Source organism: Pagrus pagrus, assembly GCF_965226575.1.
Source record: "Pagrus pagrus genome assembly, chromosome: 1".
NCBI classification, from domain to species: Eukaryota; Metazoa; Chordata; class Actinopteri; order Spariformes; family Sparidae; genus Pagrus; species Pagrus pagrus.
In genome coordinates, this window is record NC_140185.1 from 36,422,819 (window position 1) to 36,443,683 (window position 20,865).

At 39.9% G+C, this 20,865-nt stretch overlaps 2 protein-coding genes across 2 annotated transcripts; one reads left to right on the forward strand and one right to left on the reverse strand.

Moving 5' to 3' along the window:
• The first annotated feature begins 4 nt into the window (after positions 1–4).
• pex16 (peroxisomal biogenesis factor 16) lies at positions 5–7,609 on the forward strand. Its single transcript, XM_084357333.1, has 11 exons — positions 5–299; positions 537–572; positions 1,773–1,849; positions 2,121–2,254; positions 3,117–3,217; positions 3,578–3,658; positions 3,994–4,146; positions 4,961–5,033; positions 5,651–5,770; positions 5,964–6,028; positions 6,827–7,609. The coding sequence occupies exons 1-11, from the start codon at positions 167–169 to the stop codon at positions 6,883–6,885; spliced, it is 1,032 nt and encodes a 343-aa protein (XP_084213459.1). The 5' UTR covers positions 5–166; the 3' UTR covers positions 6,886–7,609.
• Positions 7,536–19,362, reverse strand: arfgap2 (ADP-ribosylation factor GTPase activating protein 2). Its single transcript, XM_084357316.1, has 16 exons — positions 19,223–19,362; positions 17,068–17,186; positions 16,757–16,829; positions 16,528–16,659; positions 15,726–15,806; positions 14,876–14,981; positions 14,674–14,730; positions 12,568–12,620; positions 11,512–11,648; positions 11,175–11,306; positions 10,891–11,019; positions 10,620–10,772; positions 10,394–10,520; positions 10,211–10,298; positions 9,766–9,890; positions 7,536–9,671 (listed from the first exon to the last, which is right to left on the reverse strand). The coding sequence occupies exons 1-16, from the start codon at positions 19,292–19,294 to the stop codon at positions 9,651–9,653; spliced, it is 1,605 nt and encodes a 534-aa protein (XP_084213442.1). The 5' UTR covers positions 19,295–19,362; the 3' UTR covers positions 7,536–9,650.
• Positions 19,363–20,865: the final 1,503 nt, after the last annotated feature.

The following is a 20,865-nucleotide window of genomic DNA, read 5'->3' on the forward strand; positions in this document are numbered from 1 at the left end:
ATGACCGACGGATCATCTTCGCGGAAGTTGCTTTAGTTTTGAAAAAACAGGTGCTAGAAGTCTGATGTGTTTTAAACTAACCAACTCCTGCAATTAGCGGACATATTGTGAACACGGCGGCTCAATGAAGAGTGTGTTTGTCAGTGTGCAGTAAGTTGAAGCGGAAATGTCTCACATTAAAGAGTACATCGATAAAGTGACGCGTTTTTATGAGCGCTACACGGAGTATGTGAGGAGGAACCCAGCTGCGACAGCACAGCTGGAGAGCACCGTGCGCACGCTGTCCTACCTGATCGCAGGTGAGTGTCAACAGACTTTTACTGGTATTATTCATACAGAATAAAATGTTACACATCTTACAGGACGTGTGAAATCTCAACTTCCGTTCTGGCTGCAGTTAACTGGGCTGCTCTGGTGCAGACCAGAGATGAGTTTCAGTTTCATTTATTCAAACATGACAGTTGTTAACTTTGATTCTGCAGCACAGGATTCACTGTGTTCAGCACGTAGTAAGTGTCATGACTCTTATGTTGCAGGTCGGTTTGCAGATTCCCATGAAATATCTGAACTAGGTAAGTAAAAGTTAACTCACACCTACCAGTAATAACCTTATAGTTAGGCAAATAAATCACCCAGGCTGGTATATCAGTATATACTTAAACTATATTGGCCTGTAAATAATAATAAGTTACTGCACAGAAATGAAAGAGAGACCTAAACAACAGTCTCATCAGTTTATATACAGTATTGTGTCCACCAGTCAAGTTTATTTTTCAATCACAAAAAGCCACATTTCAGAGATCTTTATCCAAAATGGTTTTCTATGTTAGATGTTTTTGTAAAAGTAAATAAATGAATGTAGGCAGATGCTACATTATAAGACTATTATTTAAGCTCTTAAAGGAACAGCCATCATCTCCTCCCTCCATGCTGATGGAAAGTCAGGTGAAGTTTCGTAGTCCACAAATCATTTCTGGAGCTTCACAGTAAAACAGCGTTGCAGCATTCTCCTAAACAACTGAAGTAGCTGGAGACTTATTTACGTAGTGAATTACAGAAAAAAACTTTACTGACAAAAAGGTTCAGAAACCCGAGATCCCAAATTGATTTTAAAAGACGATTTTTAGATATTTTTTTTGGCTGAAATCTTCACTGTAGCTGCTAAGCTAAAAGCATCAGCGTGCATCCCATCTGGTGTGGCTGCACAGACTCGCCCTGTGTCAAGGGTGCAAATAACTTTAAAAACAATTTGGAGTAGATAAAGACTGAATTTTCATTTTTGGGTGAACTTATCCTTTAAGCTCTTAAATATTGATGTTGGTGTCTGCCTTAAAAATATAGTAGTATTGATTTGTGCTGAAAACTAATAACTTATAGTAGATTAATTCATTAATCAATCAACAGAAAATAAATCAACAACTGTTACGATAATAAAAGACATTTTAAATCAGTTGTCCATAAAAAGTGTATGACAGTATGCTCATTGATCATTGATAATTATTAAATATATTTGGACTTCGTAGATATTTTCCTCATAAACACCAAAGTTTTGTTAGCTGTAAGTTTCCACATACGGCTCAGCATAACATTAACATGTGCAGTTATATATCCAGATGTATTGTAATTTTGCGATCGTATTGTATGTATCAGGGTCTTTACACATCACGATAGTAAAGTATTCTATTACATGGTTACAGTGATAAACAATAAGTGATATGTAGTCAATACATTTCCTGATGAACTCCCTCTGCCTGGCTGTGTGTCTGTTGCAGTGTACTCTGCCTCAAACCTCCTGGTGCTCTTCAATGACAGCATTCTGCGCAAAGGGCTGAGATGTGCCTTCACTGTGGTGAGAAACCATTTTGTATGAGTTATGCTGATAATAATTATGTTTAGATCCAAACACGGGCTGCATGATATGGCTAAAAAACTCATATAGGGATTATTTTGACAGATATTATGTTTTTATTCCTTGAAGAAACCAGCTGCAATAGATCTTCAGCAGTAGTTTTCAGTTGAGTGTCATGTTTTCTGTGCTGTGGTCTGACGGTGAACGTGCTGACTCGTGTGTTGTGTTGTGTTGTGTTGTGTTGTGTTGTGGTGTGTTGTGGTGTGTCCAGTCTCTCTCTCAGCAGAGACTCCTGACGTGGCTCTCTGTGTTGGAGTACGTGGAGGTGTTTCTGGAGATGGGAGCCTGCAAGCTGTGGGGGGAAGTCGGCCGCTGGCTGGTGATCGGACTCATTCAGATTATCAAGTATGAGCTCATTTTCTTTCTTTTCACCTGACGAGGATTTTCGTTGAATTTTTCAAATTGTCATTATTTAAAATAGAAATTTAGAAAAATAAAACACTGGAATAATGAGAGAAACATTAGAATCTCTGGACTGAATTCGTCTTTTGTTTCTCAATTTGACTTTAATTAAAAATAACCAGTATACAAAATATGGCCAGAAGTATGTGGACACGTCTGTTTATGACAACAGTTTGTTGGAGACACTTTCTTGTTTCGTCAAGACAGTGTCCCTGTGCTCAGAAAGTGTGTCCAGAAAGAAAAGGTTTTCCCATTCTGATGTAGAAGAATTTACCGGATCTGCACCTGAACCACATCCAACACCCGACCTGGTTGAACTGGTGCACTGACTGTGAGGCAGACCTTGTCAGTGTTGGACCTCACTGATGCGTTTGTGACTGAATGGGAGTAAATCTCACCAGCAGGTTATAAAATCTATTGATCGATTGGAACGAAGGCTGTTCGAACAGTATAAGTAAATACGCTTATATAATACGGTGGAACATTTTGAGTGTCCACATACTTTTGGCCATATAATGTATAAACATTAACATCAATTCTTAAATACACCGAAGAGCGTACCCAAGTTCAAAGTGTGCTTTGATATTATTTATTTGAAAAATGTCTTGTTTTTGTGTGATTGGTTAATAGAAACTCCGCATGTTGTCATATCTGAAAAACTGTGTAATAACCCTTTAAGATAGAGTGAATAGTTAAAAATTAAATAAATAAATCACTTTGTCTCACTTTGACTCATGTCCCACTGTGACACTTCCTGTCTTCTCTCGTGTCTCTGACAACATTTTCTTCTCACTTTCATCTCCAGGGCAATATTTCGCCTTGTTCTTCTTCTCCGGTACAAATCTGGCATCCAGACTTCCCCTCCCATAATCCCCCTCGACAGAGGTGCAGACTTTGTCGGTGAAGGTCAGTTATCCACTTGCTTCCAGAGAACAGTCTTAAATGTTTCTCCTTGATCTCAAATGAGAAAGAGCAAGTCGTTCTTTTCCTCTTTTAGCTCGTTGTTTTGGTTTTGTGGCACATTGACTGCTTTGGTTCGGTCTCAGACTGTCAGCTGTTTTCTGCCAAAAAGCTCTAAAAATGTTTTTGGTACGTTTGTGATGACGAATTTGGCACAAAAATAAACAGAAAGTCTTTTCTTGGCAACGTGAAAGGAGTCAAACGTCTGTTGTTTGTGGGTTTAACCGCAGGTTTTTATTATGTGCATTGAGAAAGTGATGTATGTATAAGGACCAGATGAGACCGTTTCCTTCCTCTTCTCCACAGATGACGGTAACGGGGAGCAGCAGGACGACCCCTGCTTCGTGGGCCAGAGGTCTGGACGGGTCATCAGGCCGATGGGCAGCAGTAAGACCAGTTAAAACTCTTGTGCACCTGTTGGCTGCTTTGAGGGCTGTTTCGTCCTCAGCACTCAGGTTTCACGATCACCTGAGATGCTGTCACTCCCTCAATAAACAACAAATTACTTCGCTCAGCTTCTTAAATGTCATCGTGACTGAGATCCTCTTCTTTTACCCAAAGAGCAGTTGAGTCGTTAATGTTATGACACGTGCGCTTTTCCTTTTCCCCAAAATGTCTGCTATGAAGGAGGCCTATTAAAAATGAAGACTTTTTTTAAAAAGATACCAGCTGTTCTGTAGATTTATCAAACTATGTAATCATACATCACTGTGGTGTTTCAGCTCCCTCCCTGCAGAGCCGGCTGTGGGGAGCACCGAGTCAGAGGAAGAGCAGGAGCGGTTTAAACGGGGAGAAGCTCCACAGCAGACCAACACACCTGAACCTCCAGCAGACCCTCGCTGAGTCCGTGTACATCGGACGGCCGCTCGTGCACTGTATCCTTCACTTATTGTCCCTTCTGTCCACCCAGTTTAACAATTTTAAATTAAAATCAAGCTGCAGGTCAAGCGATGCATTTCATCTCCCATCATACACTTTATTTTTAATCCTTTCCCCGTGTCTCCATCTGTTCCTGCTCTTTTTAACTTTTATCTACTCATTTATTTTCAAGAAAGAAACTCCATTTTAACAATCGTTCATAGTAATTAGTCTTCCTCATTTTTCCAACTCTTCGTTTCAGCTGCTTCTTCATACAAAGATATGCCAGCTGTGCAGTTTAGCTCCCAGCTTCTATTTTGCTCTATTTTTAATCCTTCAACCTCTTTCGACATTTTCGGTTATTTATACTCCTCCAGCTGCTTTTCTTCATACAAATTTAAGACAGCAGTTCAGTTGAGCATCATTTTTTTCGACAGAGTAAAATATTTTACCTCTTTAATCTTTAATACATTGTTGATGTAACTCAACTTTTAAAGCCAGAAATGCAGTTTAGAGTCAGATTTCTAACATCAAACCTTCACACCTTCTCTAGCTGAATCTTGTATTTTAGTTGTAATTGATTATTTTATATGGTTGTAGTTAAAATGGCCTTATTTGATGAGGGACTGCTGCACTGAACTGCACTGACTGATTGTGACGTTGTCTTGCATTCATTTTGTTGACCTATATAATAACATGTAGCCTTCCTTGAAGTGAATATTACTATTTTTGATTGGATTCTTTATTTGATTATCTTGGATTTTGTCCTACTTGAGACGTTTCTGTCTATTATGCGACAGTTTTTCCTTTAACCAACCGTCCACACTTCAGTGCTCTGCCTCGCGCTCTGTGGGAAACAGTCCTGGAAGCCGTGGCTCGTCTCTGGAGCCCTCGATCTTTCCAGGTGAGCGACCTTTGTGAAATTCATTCACATTCACCTGAAAACAGATTATTTAACACTTTAAACACCGTTTCTAATCTTTCTATATCTGTAATTATTGTACAAAGAAATATATGTAGTTATCTTTGAAGGAAACCCCGCCTCCAACAAGTTATTTTTATCGTTATGCTAAATCTTATTCATAAATACCTAAGTGGCAAGGGAAAAAAATAATGAGATTATTTTTTATTTTATTGTTTCAATTGAAAGGGGTGAGAACTGTAGGCATTGCTGTAGCTAATTTGTCGGCCTTGTCTTTGGTTAGACTTTTAAGGAATAAAGCAAATGTGATTTCAAAATAAGTCAAATAATTGAAATAGTCATTAAGTATGTAACAGAACAGGTTTAATAGACGGATGTGAGATCAACAGCTGTTTTGTCTTGAGGCATTCATCTGCGGTGAAACTTGCTCTTCTGAGTTATTCAGGTCTGGTTTGTTTTCAGACGCTGATCAGACTCGACGAGTGAACGCTGAGTAAAGTTTAGATAATTATCGCTTCAGGATGTCATCATCCTCTTTTGTGCCTCAACAGAATCACAGCACAGGAAGTTATTTCTGTTATTTCTCCTTCTTCCTTCAGTTTCGCTGTGCTCAGTGAAAGAAAATTTCAGAACGGCTGGGAGAGGTCTGAGATGAAGAGGAGAACCTTCCTCCTGCTGTACTACCTTCTCCGTTCACCTTTCTATGACAGATACTCAGAGTAAGTATCTCCGGATGTCTTGAATTCAAGAATATGTAATCAGTACCATCAGGGATGAAACTAACAACTATTTTATTAACAGTTAGATTAACCTCAAGTCTTCATGTTTAGAAGCTGTAGCCAGTGGAAAACAGCAGAAAAGGCACGATTTTTGTTCTTTGTTGGAACTGAAATCATGTTTCTTTATCTTCAGACAAAAGATCCTGTTCCTGCTCAGACTTCTGGCTGATCATATTCCAGGGATCGGCCTCGTGGCTCGTAAGTACTCAAGTCATACTGCTTAACATAAAAATATTCATGACTCACAGACAACAGTGGCCAAAGTGGCAATATGTACGATATGGCAAGAATTAACATACATCAACAGAGTGTGAAGAAACAGCAGTGACGTTCTTGTCAGACGTCTCTGTTCAGCTGGAGTTAGCATGCTAACCAGCTATCCCAGGCCCGCCCTGTCTCCTAATACAACTTTGTAGCTCAGGTGATAACCACGTAGTTTCAGCTGCCAGTTTTTAGTGTAAAACATTAATTAAATAAACTCACAAAATGTCAAGAGAGGAAATATTTGTACTACAGAAAAATACAACCGTACACCGTCTGAATTCAAGTTTCTCTCTTTGACTGAACTAAGACGAGTTAAATCGCCTCATTAACTCATTGTGAAACTCACTTCATTCAAACTGGACACAGACTGAGTCAAAGTCACCAGAACAGTGTTGGTTTGTCACCTCCGGTTCGGTCCAAATAAATCCTCAGCTCACAGAGTAACGTGAAAATACTCTACAACGCTCTACGTGCTGATGTAATTATAAATGTTATCTGAATTAAGTTTTCTCTGGCAACCTGTTTAAGCTCGTTCAAAGAGGCTGTAACGATATAAATGTTTTCACTTTTGTCAGTATGGACCTGCTCTCATGGTTACATCAGTTAGATTCTCACAGTTCAGTCGTTCAGTTCAGAATAATTCATTCAGATTTGCCGGCAAGATCAGCAAAAGAGACGACTCCCCAACATATCGGTGCTTGTATTGATCCTGTTGTCTGTTTCTCTGTTCAGGCCCTCTGATGGATTACCTCCCCACCTGGCAGAAGATCTACTTCTACAACTGGGGATAAAACCTGCTGGATGTACTCTGATCTTTGATGTTCGCAAATCAGCTCAATGGGGCGATGAGAAAGGAAACTGTCAGGGCCGGAGACAGAGACAATGACTCGCGATAATTCCCCCAAACACCTGATAAAATGACGTGGCAATGATTACCACTTCGGACCATCAGCGAGGACCTTCTTATGAACAAAATGTGTTTAGATTTAAAGAAGGTGAATTCATGTATAAAACCAACACGATTATGACTTTAATTTCAGTAACCAGGAAACAGATTCTTCTCTTTTGCTTCAGGGTTTATTACCTTGTTTCTGACACTACAAATCACTGGTTTAACTGATGCTGAAGACAAAAACCTGCCTCACATGTCTGAGGCATGTTTGGAGAGCTTCATTCTTTGAGTTCATGATCATTGTATTAACAGTTGTAGTGTGATATCCGGCAGGATGTGTGTGAGCAGTGCCATTTTATCAGGAGCACATGCAGCGTTGTTTGTTCACTGCAGGGTAAGAGGAGCACAGGACTGAGAAGCACATGAAGGCTGAGCTAAAAAATCTCCACTCTTGACTTCCACCAGCAGGCGTCGAATATCCAGCTCTGAGCTACTGTACGATGTTAAATGCTGAGTGTGTGTGATGGAGACAATGAGCAGAACAACACAGGTGTTTTCAATCTTTAATAACATACTGAATAAGTTTCTTTTTGTAGCCTACAAATAAATAGTTGACTGTTTCATCCTTTCGGTCCATGTTTGTTACTTTTTGGAGAGTGTATGATGGGTGGGACATAAACTGGCATGGCCACGCTAGGAAAAATATGACACTCTTGATCCGTCTAAGAAAATTACAAACCGGTTTCCAGAGTTCTCATCTACATGTTGTCAAGTCTGCCTGGAACCTAAAGTCCTGCAGGTTTTCAGATGAAACATGTCAGGTGTCACGCCACGATAAATAAATCTGATCCTGTCACAGAGGTTCATACTGGATTGATTTTGTTGGAAATACTTGCATGCTTCCTGCTCCCGGAATAAAACTTGTCATCTTAAAAAAAAGTTAAAATATTGGAAATCACTTAGTCTCGTCAGTTTGAGGTGATGTGGTTCACACCTTCAGTGTCAGGAATATTTTTCAGCAGCCAACATGTCTGAGAGTGAACAGATAATGTAAACCGAAGACGTCTGACTTCCAAAGTAAAAGGTTAAACCACTGAGAGAACAAAAGGCAGCACAACATTAAAGGAACAGTTCACTCCAAAAGTTAAATTTCAGTCATCATCTCCTCCCTCCATGCTGATGGAAAGTCAGGTGAAGTTTCGTCGTCCACAAATCATTTCTGGAGCTTCACAGTAAAACAGAGTTGCAGCATTCTGCTAAACAACTGAAGTAGCTGGGGACTTGTTTTAAAATGGAAAAAACAGCCCAAAAAAATGGCTCCAAACAGCTCGTCCACTTTAATCCAAGTCTCCAAAAAGATTTTTAAAAAGACGTTATTTACACCTTTTTTTGAGCCTCAATCCTCACGGTTGCTGCTCAGCTAGAAGGTGGGATGAGATGAGCTGTATGGAGCCATTTTATGTTTCTCAGTTGTTCTTTTACATTTTAAAACAAGTCTCCAGCTACTTCAGTTGTTCAGGAGAAGGCTGCAACTCTGTTTTGCTGTGAAGCTCCAGAAATGATTAGTGGACTATGAAACATCTGACTTTCCATCAGCATGGAGGGAGGAGATGACGGCTGTTCCTTTAGGCAGACTTCAGATTCACACAGCAACACATGGAAGTGAAGCTTCTTTGAAGGTCGTTAAATGGAGATGCATAGTCAAAAAGTATCATAGTTTTATGAGCTGGGAGTTAACATGTCTATCAGATCTGTATCCAAACAGCCTTACTCTCGTACTTTAAATTACACTTAATGCTGATTTGTTCTGTCAATTATTGTGTGGGTTTAATTTATAATCTCCAATTACCCTGCGCTGTGTTATGCTTCCAAACCAGAGGTATTTGTCTCTATGTGCTCCCTGGATTTAAATATTTTTTAAAAGATTGATAATAAATAACATTAGCAGCTAGGACATCAAATATCTGATGCTCCGATGATTAAGAATATTTACTTTCACCCAGACAGAAAAGTTTAATTCCGAGCTCACAAACAGTCAGAAGTTGTAAAGACAGTTGGCTGTCAGTGCTTTATGTAAATGAATAAAAAAAGAAACTGTGAACAAACTCTGCAGTGAGTGAATCAACACTGAATGCAAACATGGTGGCTTCTTGTTCAAATTAACACTTAGAGTTGAAAATATATCCTGCACATTTTAATATCACAATAAAACAAAATAAAAAGACTTAAGCATGAAGTTTTCGATAATATGAATCAAAAAACAACACTTTGATTTTACGTAGAAGGAATAAAATATAGTAGAATTAACTCTGATGTCATTTTGAAAATCTAAGACCAAAAAATTCTCGACAGTAAATTACAACATAACTCTCGGTTTAGAAAAGAGTACACCCTTTGATGGTTTCCTTTATGAAAATAAAACTCAAGAGTCTGCAAATGAGAATGAGAGAAGAAAATACTGTCTCACTCCTGGAAAAAAGTCTCTAGAAGAGGACGGGCGAGAGTTTCTTTTCCCCATGCAATCCTTCTCTCTCTCTCTCTCTCTCTCCCTCTCGTCCCATCGACTCTGCCCAAATGCTCGTGTCAGTGAGGAGGCTGGTTGGCTCTACACAGGCGTTAGTTAGTATGTCTTCCCACAGGTTGGTGCTAGTTTCTCAGGGCTGATCAGTAGGAGCCGTAGCGATCCTGAGGAAACACGAGCAAAGACAGAAAAATGAGCAAACGTCTGCGTAGAGGCTGATGATGATATCCAGATGCTTCAGGGTGACTGATGGCTCACCTGGATTGTGTTCATGACACCGTTGGCGAGGACGGCCATCTTGCCCGCTACGGTCTTCACTCCTTGTTTGAACTGTGCGATGTCCGGACCGGAGGGGAGCACGCTGTCAAAGCCCGCGGCCCGTCCTGAGAGGAAGACAGGAAGCATTAGTCAAATTAAAGCATTACATAACTTTTGCGTTCGGTCATGTGGTGTGAGGGGAAAATAAAATAATATATGGTTTTATCATTATCGAACATTTCTGAAAAAATTATCTAAAAACTACACAAATTTATAAAGATTTATGTCTCCGTAGGAAGAAATGGGCTTTAGACTCTCACGTCAATTGTCATGGTGTTTTCATGAGAGCTGTTGACAAAAAAGAGGATATTGCCTGCCTGCCTGACCACACACACACACACACACACACACACACACACACACACACGTTAGGGTAAAGTTTTACCTTTATGGTCACTGCCGTCCCCAAACAGGTCGGCTGAACTGATGGAGGTGCTTCCAGACATGTTCTCCAGTCTTGTCTTTGCATCGTACTGAGAGAAGATGAAATTAAAGAGAAAATCTGAGTAACAACAGGACACAGTTCTGAAACTATTTTAAACACACAGAGATATTTGAGGTTTCTCACCTCCGCACTGCTCTCGCGACCGAAGAACATGTCCGAAGAGATCGCCTTCGCATTTGCAAACTTCTGTCTGGCCTCGCTCGACTCTGACACCGGCGCCGACACCTCGGCTTTTCTTCTGCTGGGGAGTCTGGATCAAACACAGGACAGCACATCAGAGCTGATCACAGTCCAGTCAACACAACTGTCGATGTGCCTTAAAGAATAAAGACAGAGTGGGTGTAAATACCTCTCTCCAATCGGCTGAATACTAGAGATGGTGACCTCTTCCTTGGGGTCCTCTTTCTCCAGAGCCCAGGAGGTGGTGAAGGAGGCGGTCCCTCCCTCAGTGTCCCACCGGGATCCAAAGCTGTCTCCCACTGTAAACGGGTTGTCCTTATATCTGAAACATCCAGTACAACTGATTCATGAGGATGTGGTCAAAGTATAAAATCAGACAGGGTTGACTTATTCCAGTTGATTTATACAGAAGCAGATAAAAATGCAGGTGTCAAACGTACTTTGGGGGTCCGGAGGTGAAACCCGGCTCATCAAACATGTCCAGTTTGGAGCGAGAGGAGGACTTTGCTCCGACTGGAGTTTCCTGCTCAATCACCTGCATCTCTGACATCACTGAGTGAGACACAGCGCTGCAACAGGAAACACAAACACTCATTTAGAGATGAACCAAACATCACTGAAGCCGCGACCTTGTGGGGCAGATGCAGCACACAGTATCCTGTATAAAGAAAATGTTTTCTGTTCTGATCTCTGGATAAAAACAGCATTTGTGTTGTGACGTTACCTCCTGGAGCCGAAGCCCATGCCCAGTCTCTCGGCCTGCTCTCTCTTCTTGCCTTCCAGGTTCTGAAGCTTCTTTTCCTCCATCTTCCTGTCGATCTCCAGCTCTTTGTAGGCCAAACGCATCGAGGCCACGCTGCAAAATCCAGACCAGTGACATCAGACCAGAAGTTCGAAAAATTACACTTGTTCTCGTACCATCAGTGTGTTTTATGTCTTAAGAAAACATACGAGTAGAAATGATAAACATTTTTTTTTTATGGAATTATTAAAACTGTATTTTTTATGGAGACCTGCACAGGTGAAAATAAGAGATAAAATAATATTTCTTTATTCCTTACATGGACTCCTCAGCTTGTTTCTTGGCCTCAGCAACCTGCTCCTCCCTCAGCTTCTCGGCCACCTGCGCCTGCTTCTCCACCTCCGTGAAACTCTTACTGCTCACCTTCTGGGCACCGAGGCCTTTCTTTGCTCCGAGCTGCATCAGTGAGAAATGTTCCCGGTTAGAGTAAGTTAAATATTAAACATTTAAGTGCATCCTCTGCATTCCACTCAAAAACATGTTGTGTTTGTTGCTCCTTGGCTGTAATGTTTGACCTTCATCACTGTGCAGAATGATGTGAATGAGAGTTTATTTTAACGTTCTTCTGCTGAAGGAGGAAAGTTTGTCTGTGCTCACCTCAAATCTCAGTTTAACACGTGTAGATATGGGCAGGGTTTTGTCACATTACAACAATTTTATGCACCAGTCATGGTCTAATATGCAGCTTTCAACAGCAGCGGCCTCATTTATACAACAGAATGTACGAATTAAACAGAAAAATATGCATTAACATGCTATCAATGACATGTTCATTTAAATTATTTGCAGTAATGCGACAAACAACAAAAAAAAATAACACTAATGCACCAAAAAAGTTCAAAACATAGTGTACACTCACAGATATATATTCTTTTAGGTGGCTAAAATGCGTCTTTCTGTCGGTGCCGTTTAGCAGTACAACCCTCTGCTCCCCTGTCGGTGCTACGTGCTGCTTCTCCACACAGGTGGAGAGCTAACGGTCATCCACTGCAGGTAACACACTGACTACAGGTAAGTATCTCATACAACGCCACATCAAAAGACCCCAACTATCACTTTTAGCAGGATGAGGAGCAGCTGGTGAACTCAAATATTTCTACTTCCACTCCAACAGATTTGTTCAACCAGTTTCCAACCAACGCTGACTGAAGCTCCTTCAGGAGGCACAAAATACTTTCAGCAACTTTTTCACATGTGCAGTATTTCTCCACAGCACCTGTTACTACACTTAAATGTGTGAAATTGTTGAAAAGGTGAATCAAACACGGCTGCTCCTGAAACACAACATGAGTGGTTTGTTAAAAACATGACTCACCCCTTTCTTAGTAGTCATGGGCTTCTTTTTTCCAATGATGGAGGTCTTTACTTCTGTAACACAAGAGACAATCTGTTAAAAGACTGCAAGACACACAAGGCCTTCAGTTAGCATTAGAGAGTAAGTTTAACTCTGCCGGCCTGAAATCAAAGCATGTAAAAACACACCAGCTCAGAAAAACAAGCCGATATCACAGAGAAACAGACTGAGAACAAACAAGGCTTTAGTCGGCTTTTGTTGTTAATTCCCAAACCTGGGCCACAAGACGGAAACTCTCACAACACTGATGTTAGTCAGTCAGTTTGCCCTCAGAAGCATTTGTATCGTGAGAGAATTAACACCGAGAGGAAGTAAATCTGTTGGGGACATCAGACTATTGTGACAAAACTATAATTAGACTCCTTTATTCTCACCTGTCAGGGAAACATTACCCTCTGTGTTATGACGCCGTGCCAAACATGTGAAATGCTTGCAGCAAAATACTTATTGCATTCAGCTCGACAATGACGTTTCTCTTTTTACACAATAAAGGAGCTTCAGATTGTTTAACAGCAGGTGCTGCACAGAAATAGCACACGACTTTCATGAGCTCCGCAGAGTGAGCTGCATCCATTGCGTGATAAGCAGAGAAGGAGAATGGGAGGCGGCTGATCGGATGTCAATTAAGCAACACAACCATGCATCTGAGGTGTAAACCAGCCACTGCACACAACAGCTAAGCCCACACTGATCACCTTTAGGTGTCTGTCCTTCTTGTGATGACAGACGCATGGAGTCCTCTACATGACAGGACAAACCAGTGACCACAGTCATAATCAAAACACACAGGAAGATGAAATCAGGCTACTTAAAACAGTGCAGGCTGGATTTGTGGCACTCATAGTGTTGATGTTAACGTGGGCCTTATATTTACATGTTTGAGGGTTAAATGATTATCTTCAACTGGCAGCCGTGACACAGCTGCAATGGCTACAACATAAACCTTTATGGCAACTCAGACTGTCAAAGTTACGTCCACTGAAAGGTCTTGTTTTTGTCACTGACAGGCTGAGGTTGTTATTCTAAGTGTCTGGCAACATTACAGAAATGATTCCTAACGAGAGACGTGTTTGTTAAATAATAAGATGCTTTATGTAACCAGAAATACAAAGAGAAGTCTCACTCTGAGATGTGAGTTGTTGAAGGAAGATGACGGTGGAAACATGAGTCAAGAGTTGAGCCAAATCCTAATGAGGAGTCAACCAAACCAAACCAGACGTCACAAACCAAACAAGCAACTTTTTCCAGTGGGATCATTTGGTGAGTTTCTGTTTCATATCGTTGTAAGTTGATGTCTTTGAGTTTTGGTTTGCTTTCTCTCTCTCAAATTGGTTTATTTTTTTTTTTTTTTTATCCTTCCTTCCTGTTTTTTATATTCCCGTTTACTGCATCCGTCTGTGTTTGTTTTTAACATCTTTTGTGAAGCACATTGTATTGCATATTGTTGTACGAAACATGCTGTGTAATGTAAGTTTTATTATTCACAAAAGGTCACAATAATCTAATCGTCTTCCGAGGACATTTGGAAATGAGATACAAAACATGTTCACGGGTCTAAAGAGGAACAAAACAACCTGCACACTGCTTACTTCATAATACTAAAAACGAGCAAGGTGTGTGCAGGTATTTCTTCTGTCATTGTGCAGATAATTACCACGCTGCATAACCAAAAGATGAGTGTGTGACTCTTAGAGGTTATCTTCTGAGAAAAACAAGACTTTGTATGACTGGAACTAACAAACTAACTGGGAAACATTATCAGTGAAACAATGTCACTGGTTTATGTATGAATGAAAAAAGTTTTTAATAGAACATTTATAATAATAATAATGATATACTTAATATCATTATAATCGTTACACTTTTATCATATATATCTAGTGGTAACACACAGTGACTGAGAGATAAGACACTGTAGAGAAAGACTGAGGACAGTGTGTTCCCTCTGAATAAGCACAAACGTCAAACCCGAGCGGGGTAACTGTAGATGACAATGTGGTGGCGCGACGACAGAGCAGAGAAACGTTTGTGCCTTTCACAGAGGCTGAATCAAGCCAACAGACTCACCGATGGAAGCTTTGGGTGATGTGCTCAGACCGTCGATGCTCGGTCCGTCCTCCGGCTCTGTAAAGGATCACAAGAAAAACATTTCACACAACAAAATGTCATCAGGGTAAAAAGTGATGCTATGGAACTGTTGCCACGAGCTAAAGTGACTTTCATGTGTAAAACCGTAGTTGAGTAAAATGTGCGAGTTTGTTTTACTGACGGTTGTCATCCTGGACTTTAGCCGTTGAGTTCGTCAGCTGCGAGGTGACAGCGGCTCCATTCTGCTCCGACTCAGAAGGCGGCGCCATGCTCCAGTCATTAGCAGGCTGAAGACATGAAAACAAATCCAAAGTATTTATGTTTTCAGTGAGGAGCACAATAATTCATGAAGCCAGGTCCTTTTCTTTATGATTGTGTACTTAGGTCCAGCAGCATCCCTCAACACAAATTCAACATCAAACATTTTGCACCAGCTTTATCTGGAGGGTTAAGGCTTAATCAACAATGTGTGAACTTAATGAATGTAGAAAACTTTCACTTGTGTGTAACAGTCCCACACTCCAGCTGTAGGTTACAATTAATATTAAAGTTTCAAATTTAGTGTTATATTTTAAATTTTATCAAGTGTAACGGGTGCCACACTGAATGACAAAGTTGTCAGCACTAGCAAGTAAGTTTATAATCCTGTTTAATAATGCACAGCAGCCGTGAGAAACAAAGGTCATAGTGACGCTGAGGAGTGTCTGTTTCTTGCTGCTTGGTATTATTAAGTTTTATACAACTTCAATTTCTTATTGCACAACTGTCTGATTATCAAATTAAGGAGATCATTTTCAATAATATTTGTTTGAATTATGTTTTTATATTTAAAAAACTAATTGTTTTTATCTGTCAAATATCTAAATTGGCCTCAAATAATCCAGTAGTGATAACATAATGACAAAGAAAAATGCTACCTCTCCACTAAAAACAGAAATAAAACATTCCTGTATATTTGGAAAACATTTTCCTCACAGACTGTTTTTGTTGAAGTTGGCAGCAGGGAATGATTTTGCAAAGAAATATCAAACCTGTGTAAGTTCTGCAAAAAAGTCTGCCTCTTTCTTCGCGGGAGCTGCAGGAGTGCTTCCTGCAGAGGAGTCGATCCAGAGCTGTGACGAACAGAGGAAGAGACGGTCAGACAGGTCTAATAATTATGTTCCAAGAGGAGGTTTATTGCCTGTGATGTGATCATCATGTACACGCTACTCCTGGACTCTGAACTGGATCTGCTAACATAGCTGAGACACTGATAATCACTTAGGATAACCGCTGTTATGTAACATGTCAGTGATCCACAGGACGTCGATTCTGTTATTTTGATTGTGAAGAAGAAGTCGTCATAAAATTTCATAATAGCAATAAACATTGAGCTCCACTTAAAATGTCTTTAATGTTATTCATAATGTGTGTACAATAAAGACCTTAGTATGCACACAGATTGTGCTGAATGTTCCAGGGTTAAGCAACGTTTCATTATAGTTTGTCCTCTGTAATAATGTGTTATCTTTCCAGTTAGGATTAATAAAGTCGGGCAGGTTCTTTCAGGTGACTTTTGTAATCATGCGAGTTAAAAACAGGCTGAATTCATGAAAATATGGCAGAAATCAATGAAGACTGAGGAGTCTTTCACTGCCAAAGAACGTAAGATAAATGCAGTTTTATGATGTTTGGATGCAAAAATAGATGACAAGGCAACAGTACTGTAGCTTCATCAACAAAGCCTGCCAGACTAATGCTGACTGCATCAATGGCTGGCAATAACATCTGTCATGATTTAGGCTACACGATATGTTTTATTCCTCAAACTGTTTTCATGTGTCCGATACTCACATCTGTGCCATATTTAGACAAAGCAGCATTAGCTTGCTGCCGAATCTTCTCTCTGTACATCTGGGCAGCACGGCTGTTATACTTGGCGTTAGTGTCGTTTGTGGAGCAGCCATGCTGGCGGAAGAATGCCGTCTTCAGATAGAAGGAGAGAAGAAGTTATTCAATCACATTGCAGGAAACTACACGGGACATTACCGTGACAGATACGTGAGTGCCACATCCAACTTACCGCATTGGCATTGCCTCCAACCTGCATACATCTGAGCTGGAACCAGTTCCAGTTGGAGTCTAACTCAGTGGACCTGAGGGCAGAAGGGACAAAGAAGGGAAGTAAATACTCCGTCAGGTACACCTGATCATGAAAGTGTCTGAGAAGATTTTCCATTCATTCACAGTCTGTGGTCAAAAGACAAAAGCATTCACAGCACACATTCCTCCAACCACTGACGGACCACTCAGCCACTCATTAAAACTGTCACAGAAGTACGCACCGTGACGACTTTTGACAGCTATGATTACTGTTGTGGCACTGAAGCCTACCTGATGAAGCTGAGATGCACACCCAGTGAGCGGTGGATGCCAGAGCAGTCGATGCACAAGAACACGCCATACGGGATGCTCGCCCAGCTGGGGTTTTTAGCGGCACAGTCAAAACATACCTGCACACAAACAGAGCCTCCATTTCATGTAACAACTAATGAGATCTCAGTAGCCAACATTAGGGTGCTAATTACACTGTTCTGCAGCATTACAACCACCATGACGTGATATTTTCTCAATTGTCTATCCAGTAAATGCCCATCATGACTTGGGCAAAGTTGACACATTCAAACACAGGGTTCAACAATAAGGATTGCCCGGGGGCAAGTAAAATGCCATGTTGGGCTTGTAAATCCAGGAGCCTTAATGAGGTCTCTGTTCCAGCAATTACTGTAATGAAAGGCTGCAGTTACACCTGTATTAAACAGGATAAAATGCCTTCCCTGGTCATGTGCTATCTATGTATGACTCTGCACCTTCCAGTTGAGTAACCACTGCAGTAGACTGTACGCAATGAGTTGGCAGAACAAACTGTGGATGGCCACAACCATGTGGGAACAAGAACAGAGGAAACACAAAGCACTGTATGCAGACACACAACCCACAAAACAGAGATGTTCTGAGTCACACTGGATTTTCAGCTATGTCGAAATATTGGTTATACTTTGATGTTGGTTATATGAGTATTGATATATGTGCTGTATGTTGAGTATGATATTAGTGTTGTGGTATGTGTATTTTATTGTATTTCCATATCTATTGTGTGTTTGTTTTATAATTCTGACTACTGACAGCTGTGTATTTTAATTACGCTGTACATGAAAAAGCCAAAGTATGGGACAAGAGTTGAAGTAACAATAGTTATAAACTCTGTATTGGAGCTATGGAGGGTGTCGTCTCTGTACAGATTGTAAAGCCCTCTGAGGCAAACTGTGATTTGTGAATTTGGGCTATACAAATAAAATTTGATTTGATTTGATTTGTACAATTGCATTGTCGCCATTATATAATATTCAAATAAATAGAATCTGTTTTGGACTGTGTGTCAGGCAAAACAAGACACTGACATCCTGTAACAGTAAGAAACAGAGGAAATACAACAGGTAAACATGAGCAAAGACTAAAACTATTCATTAAATAATCAACTATTTTGATAAAGAATTATTGATGTAAGTCATTCTTTTAATCTAAATATCTGAATATTGTTTTTATAGCAGCTTCTCAAGAGTGAGGATTTGCTGCTTTTCACCTTTAGATCTAACTATCACTGTTGGTCAGGCAACACGACACATTGACAAGTTGTCAACTTGGACTCACTGGTCATTTCTCAATGTCATATCTTGATTTTACATTGTAGAGACGAAACAAATAATCGATTAAACTGGTAACTTACAAGCTGGCATATCATTAGATAATAAAAACTGGTTATCAGTTGCAGCCCTTGTCATCTTTTAAGGAAAACAGATACTGAAAAGGGGACAGGTGGATTACTCTTTAGATCCACGACTGTTTATTAAAATAAAGACATTAATGAGAAAACAGAAGATGCCAGTCTGATTTACATTTGCTGAAGTATACATCCTGGTCTAGCATAGCTACAGGACTGCAGCAGTTTAACATACAACATCTTTTATTGAAGCTAGCTCAGTTTCAAGTGTTAGTGAATATAAAAGTGAGCATATGGCTCTGACAGGCAAGCTGCCAACCATAACATACGCTGTTACTGTACATTAGGCACTGCTAGCTTTAGCGACATATGGTTCAATACTGTCCAACGTTACGACTTCAAATGTGAAACGTTGGTGTGTTTACTAAACTGCGTGTCTCATCTTGATATATCTAGAGTTCAGTTAGATTAATAGATTAACATATTTTCCTTTCATTTCCCAAACGTAACGTAACCGAAGTGGTTAGCTTCACCAGCGAACACAAATCGTATACGTGGCCTTTATGTTTGACTGCTTTACCGGTAAGCTAGCAGCCGTTAGCTTCTCTTTGCGGTCTGACCGTGGGCCTAGCTAGCTACGTGCTAGAAAACAGCTAGCCAACAAGCTAACCGCTTCCGACCGAACAGACGAAGCCAACCGACTAACTGCCAACACGAACCGAACCGACAGAAAGACACACGGACAGCGGCGGCGTCTCGTCCCCTTACCTTGTTTGTAGGAATAGATCTCAATCTTTTGAAAATCGTGAGGATTTCAGTCTTATTTGGTTCCGTAGCCATCTTGCCACTGTGACAATTTCCATAAACTGACGTCAGTACGGGTCGCCGTGTGCCTCAAATCTAACGGAAGCGAAAATGTCCTTGACCGTCGCAGTTTACACACACAAACTTAAATACGTTATTAAATCAATAAAAACCCCAACGTGAATATTTTATACAGTTTTTCTCAATTTACACTCTTATCCAATCATATTCATGTATCCAACAGTTACCTGCTCTGCCGCTCAACCAATCAGCATTAAGCACTTAATAGGCTCAAAAAGCAAGATAAGTGAAGCCTGAAGGATTATTTTACCTTTCCAAGAGGATTTACAGCTTTTTTTTTTTTATTTGCAGTTTTGATATTGGCAAAATCCAACTAAAGTCTGACTTTCATCATAAAACATGTCACTTCTTACATTTTTGATATGGAATTATAACCATTAGATGAGGATATGGTATAAACACAAATCAAACTATCTTTATTTGTTTAGCAACAATTTAACAACAAATGTCATCTCATGACACTTTTCAATTTGAGCAGGTCTAGACCATACTGTTGTAAATGTATTTAAATCTTTTTTTCTTTTTTTTCCAAAGCAACATTATACTACTGGATTTATTTATCAAGGATTTATTTATTTATTTATTTATTTATTTACTGAGGAGGAGTTTCCTCATAAATTGCATCTCAGTACCTCCTGCTGATTAGGCAACGGTTTTGGTTTGTCTCTTTTATCCCAGTTTACGTTTACCTTTTTATTTATTTATGCATCCCTGTTGTCGGCTCTTAGAAAAGGTGTCTTTTATTAATTCATTTTACATACATAAAATGGTTTTTTTTTCAAATCTGGAAAGATTGTGACATAAACTGTGCTCTCTGAAGTAGATTTCCTTAAACTATTATTTTGGTAGAGCCATATGTATAAACATTTGTTGTTATTTTGGTTCTATCTTCTTGGATGACGACAACAATGTGAGATCTTGTATATTTCCAACGTTGTCATTTACATAAATGCAAATTTCTGGGTAAAATTTACAAAGAAGGACAAAATGACTCAAATAATTTCTTTATAAATCCAAAGGCTGTGATAATGATAAAGACTTTTATTTTGTTTAAAATCTTTATATAGATGTACTCCCCCAAACTTTTCTTCCTGTATACCTTATTACAGTTGTTCTACCACTGAGCCTAATTCTGAATCAGCAGCTTATAACGTAATTCTGATCAAACATTTTAAATGCAGAACTTTTACTTGTGGAGCATTTTTACATTGTTGTCTTTATACTTTTAGTGAAACCTAATGCTTCTTCCAGCTGCTGCCAACTTAAAATATACTCCTGTCAGTAGTTCATATATCAGCCTCCACCTCAACATTGTTGTGTGTGTGTGTGTGTGTGTGTGTGTGTGTGTCTGTTGTTGTTTTGCTATGTAGTTTGCATCTACTGCACTTGATGCAAATGTTGGGAGGTATGTCACCGTCTTCTTTGTCGTCCATTTTGTTGCTGTTGCTGTGACATTAGGACTTTTCACACTGCACGTTCTTAGCCCTGAGCTAACGATAATTTAGCCACTTTTTCACACAGCACTT

What these genes read in the sequence shown, in the direction of transcription:
- pex16 (XM_084357333.1), top strand. Translation starts at nt 167, where the DNA reads ATGTCTCACATTAAAGAGTACATCGATAAAGTGACGCGTTTTTATGAG. An exon ending in TGAGATGTGCCTTCACTGTG is followed by an intron (nt 1,850 to 2,120) that starts GTGAGAAACCAT and finishes TGGTGTGTCCAG; the next exon opens with TCTCTCTCTCAGCAGAGACT. An exon ending in CGGACGGCCGCTCGTGCACT is followed by an intron (nt 4,147 to 4,960) that starts GTATCCTTCACT and finishes TCCACACTTCAG; the next exon opens with TGCTCTGCCTCGCGCTCTGT.
- arfgap2 (XM_084357316.1), bottom strand. Translation starts at nt 19,294, where the DNA reads ATGGCTACGGAACCAAATAAGACTGAAATCCTCACGATTTTCAAAAGA. An exon ending in TAAAGTCCAGGATGACAACC is followed by an intron (nt 14,731 to 14,875) that starts GTCAGTAAAACA and finishes GATCCTTTACAG; the next exon opens with AGCCGGAGGACGGACCGAGC. An exon ending in GTCGCGAGAGCAGTGCGGAG is followed by an intron (nt 10,299 to 10,393) that starts GTGAGAAACCTC and finishes ATCTTCTCTCAG; the next exon opens with TACGATGCAAAGACAAGACT.